Source organism: Trematomus bernacchii, unplaced genomic scaffold (genome assembly GCF_902827165.1).
Source record: "Trematomus bernacchii unplaced genomic scaffold, fTreBer1.1, whole genome shotgun sequence".
Lineage (NCBI taxonomy): Eukaryota > Metazoa > Chordata > Actinopteri > Perciformes > Nototheniidae > Trematomus > Trematomus bernacchii.
Window position 1 is genome coordinate 17,211,765 of NW_022988043.1, and position 10,892 is coordinate 17,222,656.

Genomic DNA, 10,892 nt, shown 5'->3' on the forward strand with positions numbered 1-10,892 from the left:
CTAAAACATCAACTTTAACCGGTTAAATGCATTTAATGCGAAGCTGCAGCAGTAAGAAATGTTTGCATATTTTCTGGCAATGTTGCCAAGTCACCCAAATTATAAAACTGCTTATGAATATATGATATATGAGTGAATATTACAATACTTGTAATAGCATATATAACAATTCTGTCTCCTCATTTTGGAGATTGATAGTGACTTTTTTTGATTAAGTAAAAAACATATTGTTATCTTATTAAGTTCACAAAGTGCTTGTAATAAACTAGTTTGTACAGCGTGTTGACACATCACTTCCTACAAATACAATTTATATTTGTTAAAGGAGACGTGTCATGGCCATTTCCACTGATCATAATTCCATTGTTGAGGTATACTAGAATAGATTTATACTGTGCATTTTTCCAAACTCACATTGGTTTCTCATACAGCATCTCTGTAAACTACGTGTATTCACTGAATTTCACTCTCTGCCTTTAACGGCTCGTTGTAGCTCCAATAGCTCCAGCCCCCACCCTCCCTGTGAGCACAGTGTGCTCTGATTGGTCGGGACGTTGTGAATCGCGCTGAGCTCCGTGGAGGTGTTGTTTCCTTGTTTAGATACACAGCGAAACACAGCCAAACTCATCCTGAGCACACACAAACTCACATCCGAAGTAAAAACAATAAGTGTGGCTTGATATTGAGTAAGAAAAAGGTTGATAAACGCTGTGAGAATGGGTCTGCAGAGAGAATTTTGCCGCGATCCCAACTGTCTGTTATCAGCCTGCAGCCAGGAAGGAGAAATCAGCTGAGCTGCCTGCTCCCTGCACACAGATGTGTGTGTGAGGAAGTCCGTGGATTGGTCAATTTGGACCAATCAGCGGGGGCTTAACGTAACGGCTCCGCGGACGTAACGTAACAGCTCCACGGATTGGTCCATTTCGTTCCAGGTACGGGTTGACATCATGCCGTACCCGGAAGAATCAAATGGACAATGACGTATCTCCAACGAGGCGTTTTGGGGAGGTATTTTCTGTGTTAGAGTTTTACTCGCTACAGGGTGTACTTTGAGGGTTTTGACTCTGCACACTGTTTACATGCATAAAAACCTTCATAACACACAAGGGGACGGGTAATAACCAGAAAAGCATGACACCTCTCCTTTAAGACATTTTTTGAGTGTTTTTCTATTGTTGGAAGACAAATCCTTGTAAGTGTAGCCTGCTTGAGATCAACTTGAAGTGGCACTAAGGCATAATGATAACTAATGGGCATGTCTCATTGGTCATTACGCTGTCTCCTAAAATGTATGGCAGCTCAAGTTTTACAAGACAGGATTTTTGCTATTCTCCAAAAATCATGACTAAGTATGTTAAAATAATTTATGTTGGATACAAATCCCTCATGATCCTGAATCCTGATCATCTTTCAGCTGATTTAAACATTAGCAGTCACCAACTTTATGCTAATCCTTTTTGTATTTATCATCATCCAAAAATGAGTAATAATGGATTATGATGGACAAAGGAAATCAACGCAACACTGTCTGTTGGAACTTCTAATCTCCTCAGAGTGGATAATAGTACAGCAGAGTTGTAAGAAATGTTGTAAAAAGTATTTTTGAAGAGCTGGTGCACATTCAAAGATAGTGTAATTGATGGCTAAGTTTAATATATTTTTTAAACTATTTTTATTCCTGGCAACAAAGGAGAAAAAACAACGACAAAACAGCAATTGTAACTCTAAATATTAGAATAAGCTGAGAAATATGACATTAGTGCATCCCTCAAAAATGCAATACAAATTAGAGGCTCTAATCCAATTTGATCTTTCGTCAAATGTAGAGGAAAATAATCAAAGTAAAGTTGAGCTTCCCCTTGCTTCTTACACAAACTCTTCAGCCAAGTTCGGAAAAACCATCCAGACACAGAAACCGTGATAGATTGTATTTCCTGCAGATTCACCTGTGAAAACCAGATTGAAAAGGGGGATAGAGGAAATGTGTCCATGCTGATATTTTCTGCCGGCTCAGCTGGGCAGCGGCACATATAGTTTGTACTCTAGGTGGATATTGAACTTCGAGTGGGCTTGTTACCCAGCCAGTTATCCTAACATTTACTTCTGCCTCAACTACAAAAGTGGAGTCCTTTTGCTGCAATGTCTCTGAGTGTGTTTGCCATCTTCCACAGTGCTCTGTGACCTGTGGGGAGGGGTTGGAGAGGCGTCTGGTCTCTTGCCGGATCGGAGATCAATGTAACGGAGAAAGACCTGAAAATGTGAGAACTTGCAGACCAGGACCCTGCCACGGTAAGCATGTTTTTCATAAAAAACTAAAGGAAAACAAATACCTACTCAAGACAAACCCCCACAACACTATTTCAATGTTATGGTTCAACATTTCTGCACCTTTTGCGTTCTTAAATAACAAATCCTTCCAGCAAGTCCTCAAAAGTCCTCAAAAATAATCTACATGTCATTTCCTTCCTAAAGCTATTTTTTGTCACAACCTTCCAGGCAGCCGTTGGTACCCGATAACAAGTAATGCAATTCATGTCAATGAACGTTAAGTGTGTATTTATTTATTTTAATGTGCCATTATTGTCGGGTGGTAAATACAGTTTTGAAAATGTCTGCCCTTCACCCCACAACACTAATGGCGCATTTCCACCACACGGTCGGCCTCGGCCACGCTCGGTACTGCTTGGCCGCGTTGGGCCTTAACAGGGCCGGCTCACTTCATGCTGCGCTTCCATTACAGTTTAGGAACTGGGGTAGTTACTATAGTAACGCAGTGTAGGCGGAGCCGTGACGTCATCTTCAATGAGAACCCCAGAAAAACAACACAGCCGTTAGCTGTTAGCACTCAGAGCTCACAGCTCCTTATATATGTTCAGAAACGCGACAAAAGTTAAACAAGTACAAACCACAGACTGCCTGTGTCATGGTGAATACAGTCGCTGCTTTATTTATGTCTGTATAGGCCGTTGTTGTGAGTGTGGACGGTCGGAGCATATATTGAGTTAGCTTAGCCAATCTCCATTAGACAACACGCATTTTAAAAGGTTTTTCACCTGCCGTCTGTCTGCAGACTTGACAAAGCATTAATTCATGGTTTTTACTAACCGGTATCAGTATGTTGTTACTTCAGCATCATTTTGAAACGTGTATTACAATTAAATCACGGTCAAATATGTTCATCTTGTTGTAGTTGTAGCCTCCTTGCCAGCGATTCTCTCTCTAGTTTAGCATACTCAGCCCGACTCAGCCCTGTTTGTTGGCCCCGATAGAACCACAATTTTGTCGGGCCAGAAAAGAGGTGAAAAAGTGGCGCCATGGTGGAAATGCGCCATAACAAAACTGCTGAATTTCTCAACTCTAGCAGGTTTAAAGAGTCAAATATTTCTATTAGATATGAATAGAAAAACTGCTGCCTGGAAGAAAGGAACATAACACTTCAATTTAAAAACAGCCTGGTTTGCAGAATAGTCATTATTACAGTACATACTTGTAGTGAGTGGACTGAAATGGTCTTTTTCTATATTAGGATCCCCGATAGCACTAGCATGAACATTGGCTATTCGTCCTAGGGGCCTACACAGTCAAACACAAATGTCCATCTAGCCACACAAACACAACACACTTAGACACAAAAAATAAAAAATGTAAACTACTCATTATGCAGATTGGCCCATTTCAGAATAATATAAATGATATGTTTTTATTATAATTATTGGTCATTAAAGTGTTCTCAAAGCTGGTAAAGGTGCATCTAGTTTTAATGACTTTGTATACTGTAGCTTGTGAATTAACTCCAGGTTTGACTAAAGTCTTAATTAAGGGTTCATTATATTTCACATCATTAATCCAAATCTGTTAAGTAACTAAAGGGATTAAATAAATGTAGTGGAGTAAAAGTACAGTACTTGAGTAAATGTACTTAGTTCCTTCCAACTTCTGGTGAGGACATTTATGTCGGCTTGGTAAATTGTTGATGTTGGAGTCCAGCACAATAGAGGGAGTAAACACACACAGGAATCCCAAAATGGAATTAAATATGGCATTTTGCTTTAAGTGCAACTTGGGTTACTGTTTAGTAAAAATAACATAGTCTTGCTTTATCATTATTCTACAACCTTTACTGGCATTTATTTTTGAAAAAGAGCATCTTTCGTCGATAGTCGAGTATGTCCGTATTTTCAAACCTATGAAAATCACTTTTTAAAACTCTTTCCTGTAAACATCCATTGCCTAGTGGATTTTCAGCAGAGATAAAGGTAAACCGGGATGAAGATACAAATAACACAGGCTCCTTCAAACGTGCTGTGTTCAGATTATTTTTTGATAAAACCCCCTCTCCCTTACTTAGTATCCTATAGTATTTGTATGCCCACACAAATATAAAGGTATATAATGAAATGGGGGACAGCTAAAAAGAAGATTGAGTGAGAAAAGGTCAGGAAGATGTTTCAATATGCTCACTAAAAACATTTTCATAGTTTACAGTTTTCTAACAAAAAAGCAAAATATCATCCACTGCGTATTAAACCTTTGCAGCAAAATGAAAGTAAGAGTATCTTTGTGTTTTTATGTCTGCAAAAAAGTTTACCTCAGACGCTCCCTTGAGGGAATAATGAAGTCTTTTGATTTTTCAAAGTGCTCTCCAAGATATTCTCTGAGCTCTTTCGGCAATGTTTTTAATTTCATTGAATATTTGATGCGGTAAATATCTCCTCTACTTCTTTTGTGTTTTGCATTCATACAGCAGTGTCCGATTTGTGCCTCTAACTCAGTCAGCTTTACATTTGAATTACCCTTAAAATCAAACAAGAATAAATGATTTTAGTAATCCCCTACCAGTTGATTGCGGATAATAAGCCATCATTACAGGTGATAAAATGTCTTCATTTTATTCAGACCGTTAGAAAAGTCTTTGAGGATTCTGGAAATATCTTACAAAACCAATAAGCATATAAGTAACAGCATCAGGTATTTATTTGTTGTATGCTTAATTAAGTGTAACCCCTTAATCAGTGCAAAGGTCAAAAAAGCTTTACTAAAATACAAAATTAAATAAAAAAAGATGATACAACAGTTAGAAGAACAAACAATGTAACATAATATGTGAAAGCAAGATTTGTATGCCTTTTATATAATAAAGTAGGTATTGGTGCTGTATGAATACTGTGAACATATCGAAACCCTAAAAAAATGTCAAGCTTAAAAATACACCTGTTTGTCACCCAACATTGAACCTGAAATGGAGCACACCCTCATTCTGATGACTAATGTATGGTGGTGTGCAGGGGCGGACTGGCCATTGGGAATACCGGGTCGGTCAAGTTTCCCGGGCTGATTTTTAGTCCCAGTCCGCCCTTGGTGGTGTGTATCTGAGAGGCAGCTGCTGTGAATCAGACTTCATTAGAATGAGCATCATACTGTTGATGAAATGTTCTACGGTTGTGTCATGGCATTAACACTTATCTGTCAGACTCTGATAGTTGAAAACAATGAATAAGTGACCTGTAATGCACCCACTTACTCTCAGCCTGTTTGATCTCTTTCCATGGCCATCTCTCACAGCTTCTCGGGGCTGTGTGAAGTGCTCTGTGCCCACACTGTTTGCTTTTTGCTTCCTTCAGATGAGCCATGTAATGGAGACAAATCCATCTTCTGCCAAATGGAGGTCCTAGCACGCTACTGCTCTATTCCAGGCTACAACAAACTGTGCTGCGACTCGTGCACCAGACGCGGTGGAGCTCTGTTCCCGGAAGCGGCTGAGATGGAGGATCATGTCCGCTTCGGCTCAGCCTCCCAGCTGCTGGAGACATTAACGGCCTCTGCAGCGGCCAACGGCACTCGGCGAGGAAAACAAGGACCAGGCAAGGGATCCAGCGCCTCAGTCAATGCTGTGAAACACGCCATCACCCCTGCCCCACTTAAGAAAACCCTGTCGAAGATCGCTACCACAGCACGGCGGGTACCACCACACATGGCTCTCACTGGCAGGAAGCTGCCCGCTATGGCACCATCTCCCCTGGCTGATTCCACACAGGGTCAAAGGTCGGGCAGCGTGACAGATAGCGGGTGGCCTACAGCGTATTCTGAAGTGGAGAGATGAAAGAAACGCCCCTTTCCCGTCAGGACTTTCAATAATGTACTGCAGATTATCCAGCTTCAACCTGAGTCTTCTCACGCCAAAAACACCACAGAGAGAAACGCAGAGAAAGAAAGAAAAAGTGCTGGTTCACTTTGTTGTTAAGAATTTCCATTCCTCTATGCCCCTCGTATTGACTTTTAATGTATAATCTTCCAGGTAGCTCCCAGAGTATATTATTACTTAAATTGAGTTTCTTTGATTTCATTCATTTAATTGAGAGGAGTAAATAATACAATTAATTCAAATTAAAGGGGCCGCAAGGGAAATTTCATCCCATGTGAAAAGATTAAGGAAACAAAGTGTTGGTAGTTAATAGTGAATAATTTCAGGGATACAAAATAGCCAAAGGATATATTATTATTCATTTAATTTACTCCAGACTAACAGTATATATAACAAAGAAATTGTGGTTTAATTCCAATTGAACCCTTTTACCCATCTGAGTATTGAAGCTTTTATTTAAAGTCAGGTGAAAGGTATGGACAAAGGTGTCCATATTCCCCCTCTGGTTGCTCTTTTCTCTGGTCATTTAAGAGAAATGGAGGCTGTGTCTGCAGAGCCTCGCAGCCTCCAGAAAATCTTCAGCAGACAGCGAGAGAGAAAATGTCAACAGGTGCAATAATTACAGCTGATTCAATTTGTGAAGATGTATGCACACTGCAGAAAGACAACTCAGTACAGGAATAAAACAGAAATACATGTTGCACTTGTTACAAAAAAAAACAACACGGCTCGAGTGCAAATTGTTACATTCACCATTTTGTTATTCGTAAAGTTTACCCCAGATGCTTTTCGTTTGATTAACATTGCATTACAGCAAGTTTCGACTAATGAAACGCCACCATTTCAAATCTCTGATCTCTCACCTTGGATGGGAGGTTTTATTTGCTATTAATTAATCTAACAAATGACATGTAATGTAATGTAATTGAAAGTTGTAGTTGATGGAAACAGAGATGTAAAACGGTAATTCTGATGCAGCTGAAAATGTACTTGAACGTTACAAACTACCAATTTCTTGCCAAAAAATGTAAGTGTGAAGCTTGACTTACGGAGAACCCACATGTCCTAGTATGTGAGAAGTCACTGCATTTTATAAAATTAAACACTAGTCTTTATATGGCCACAAATGCAAAGTGGCACAACCAGTGGAAATGGTTGAAGTTGTATAGATTTTTTTTTATATAGATCCAGCAATGTCAGTTAAATGGGGCTCTACAGTTTCTATTGAAATGGGTATTTATAAAGGATGCTGTAAATACTGTGTATGAAAATATCAGTATTATTTTAAGAAGCTGAGAACACTTTCAAAAAACATTTTAATCAATTATAAAAGCATTTATGTTACAGCAACAGTGTTACAAGGACATAAACAACTATTTGACCCTGTATGTGAATGCCAAGTTCTCTGGGGGGAATGTTTCTATGACAATAGTTCAACAAAACTCTTAGCTTAGCTTAGCTTATTTTAGCTTATCTTAGCTTAGCGTAACCAATGGAAGCATGGGGAAACAGCTAGTTCTGCTTCAAAACTTCTAAAGCTCAATTCTGACATGTCCTATCTTTGCTTAAAGTGGACCTATCATGCTATATTTGAATAATATAGTGTAGGACCATACCTATATAAGGCATATTTTTTTTTCAAAATACCAAACAGATAATGCATTTTAGCCATGCCTCATTTCGCTCAATTTGACATTTTTTATCCCTGTTTTAGCAAGGGCAGATTCAGTGAGAACAGCACCATCTACAGGCCTGGCATATGTACTACAGCGTCTCCAGCGCTTTCGAACGGCAATGGCCGTGGCTGTCTCCTCCTGATTGGTGGAGTTGGCCCAATAGCCGTAGCGCCACTGTCCTGACGTCAGGACAGTGTTCAAATCTGGATCAGTTTTTATCAGATCCGTTGCAGCCCCTTTTTTAGAGATTTGGGTATGGAGGAAAATAGAGAGGGTTGTGTTTTCTGACACTTGGTGAGTTTCCTGGAACACCGGGGACACATATTCATGTATAAAAGACGTACAAAAGTGCATTTTGCATGATAGGTCCCCTTTAATTAATCAGATAAAGTGTAGAAAACAAAAGAAAAGGATTTTGGTTAACATTGAGCCAGGCTGTTTTCTATTTGTTTCTCGTCTTTGCTAGGCTAGACTAAGCTAATCATCTTCTGGCTGCCAGTTCATCTTAACTGTGCAGACACAAGTGTGGTATGAACTTCTCCTCTTCTTTTTGGTGAGAAAGCAAATAACTACATTTCTCAGAATATCAAATGTTTCAATCCATCCCGGATTTTACCTTTTCTCTAAATTAGAAGTTTGTTTACTGCTAGCCATAGACCCTTTTCGACTCTCTGTTTTGCCCTCCTTGTGAAAGTTTGTGCTCAGACATATCAAAGAAGGGAACATATTTAACACGTGTTCTCAATAATGTATGTTCAATACAGCAGTGTCTTGTTCAGCCAGAACAGATTGAAAATGGAGGCAAAAAAAACAACACCATGCAACTGAGAAGATGGGACAATGGAAAAGCAAACACACAACTTGACTTGATAATTGGTTTTGGCTTTTTTTGGATTATTTTATCCAGTGACATAAACTGTTGATTTTGTATTCCCTTAAAGCTACATTAAGCGTGTTTTGACCACTAGGGGGCATAAAGCCCCCCAAACAAACTACCAGTTAGCATATTTACACATCCAGCAGAGTTAGCTTGATTAGCAACACATTGAAACATCTTTGTTCACCTGAGGCCTGTACTACGAAGCTGGATTTTCGCTTAGCCGGCTAACTTCAGGGAAATCTCGGGCTTTCCGGTCCTACGACGCTGGTTCTCTTTTTAGCAGGCTAGATTTCCATGGTAACTTATGCTGAGCGGCTAACCTCCTCGGGAGGAGGTTAGGTGGCAGGCTAAGAGATCAACTCAGTGAAAGCACCGCCTGCTGACCAATCAGAGCTCCGTGTGCGGAGTTTAAAGCGATCAATTCATATTACAGGATAGAGGAAATACAGAAAAACTGCCGTTGCAGGAAAGACGGCCGGCCAAAATCAACTGACTGTGTGAACGTGAAAATTAATAGAATATCCCCTCCCATCTTCAGAGCAATCTGACTATTATAATATTAGCGTTAAGAAAGCTTACTTAAATATCTGCCACAACATAAGTAACCGGATCAGAGTAACATTAAGTACAGTCCGCGGCACTGTGAGTGCAGACGTCGATGTGTCCCATTATCATTCATATCATATCACATCATAATGTATCATATATTTCCTTATTTGAGTCAGCTTCTTGAGCCGTATCTGGCCGTGCAACACTCACAGTGTCACATACTGTATGCAGAAGTATTATTTTAAGCAACACATTAAGTTGATGAAACACTCGAGTCAAATTCTTCTAATTAAAGTCAGATCCACTCGTGTCTTAGACTGGGCAGTGATTTCATAAACCTGTTAATGTACGCATTCAAACGCTTTTTCTTTTACCAGCTGTATTCACCTTGCACGCGCACCTAACTAGATAGGACACGGCTGGCTTGAGCGATCCACTTGATAACCAGCGTCGTAGTACAGTTTAGCGAGAGCGCGTATGTTTTGGATTGGGCCAACCGGCTAACTCAAACATATCCAGGTTAGGTTGAACCAGCTTCGTAGTACAGGCCTCTGATGAATTCAAATCCAAAACTCACTCTTCAGTACTTGCTCTGTTTTGGTCTCGACCAACTCCCAAGTGAAATCTGCTTCTTGACCGATTGTTCACGTTTGGTGCTAACAAACACATATTTTTTTTATCTGGGGGAGTTGTTAAAGAACTATCATTCTATAAACCGTGGGGTCTGCAGGTCTTCATTCTCAGCTGTTTCATCTCTTTACACACATGACACAATCATTTGATCAATTTTTATATAATTGAATATAAAAAAACGTGCTTAATGGAGCTTTAAGATCGTCACAACCAATTAGTCAAAACAAGGTTTATTTCACATGTTGTGTTTGCATGAACAAAGCCTCATTGTAAGCACAATATGCTAAAAAAATGTTTGCTGTATGTGGAACATGGCCCCCCCCTCCCCCCTCCCCCAACTTATTTACAGAATGGCTTTTTTATGGTGAAAAATGGTTCAGGAGAGAAGAAGCTATTTATTTAAAAAAAAAAAAAAAAAGGATTTCTTTACAACCACAATGCATCTGACTGCAATAGCAAAGACACAGTTGTGTTTTCAGCAAATGAACAACTATTCACACTCACTCCTGTGTGCCAATGTATAGTACATGTATATAGCATTCAGTACGTAAGTATTTATTGAAAGTAAAAGGGCTCTGCTTTGTTTTTACAATATGTGCAGTGCCGGCTGGTCAATAAGCTGCAGCAGATAAACCATTGAATCACTTCTAATGACAATTTTTCATCCGCATTTTCATGGATTTCAATGGATTTCAACTTTTTTTTTAAACATGATAGAATAGAAATTACATTGTTTTTTGCAAACAATTAGATGTAAATATACATGCTCAATTTTGAGATGTTTTACTTGTTGTCAGAAAGCTGTCTTTTCACAGCTGTTTTGTTGAAGTTGTTAACAGAGCTGTTACATCACAGCAACATGTACTGACCAGACAAATGCTTTATTTGAACCAATAAAACATTAATAGTGTAGTACCAGTAACCAGTAAAGTCTTTTGTATGCTGTTTGTAGTTGTCAGTATTGTCTAACCATTTGACATTTTGCCCCCTTGTTCTTTCGATTGCTGCCTAT

The 10,892-nt window shown here is 39.3% G+C and overlaps 1 protein-coding gene across 1 annotated transcript in view; it reads left to right on the forward strand.

Moving 5' to 3' along the window:
• adamts3 (ADAM metallopeptidase with thrombospondin type 1 motif, 3) overlaps positions 1–7,462 on the forward strand; it is a 182,437-nt gene extending 174,975 nt beyond the window's left edge. Inside the window, exons 21-22 of the mRNA XM_034117646.1 lie at positions 2,172–2,289; positions 5,622–7,462. Of these exons, the coding sequence (XP_033973537.1) occupies positions 2,172–2,289; positions 5,622–6,100 (597 nt within the window). The 3' untranslated portion in view covers positions 6,101–7,462. The remainder of the gene's footprint in view (positions 1–2,171; positions 2,290–5,621) is intronic.
• The last annotated feature ends 3,430 nt before the right edge of the window (positions 7,463–10,892 follow it).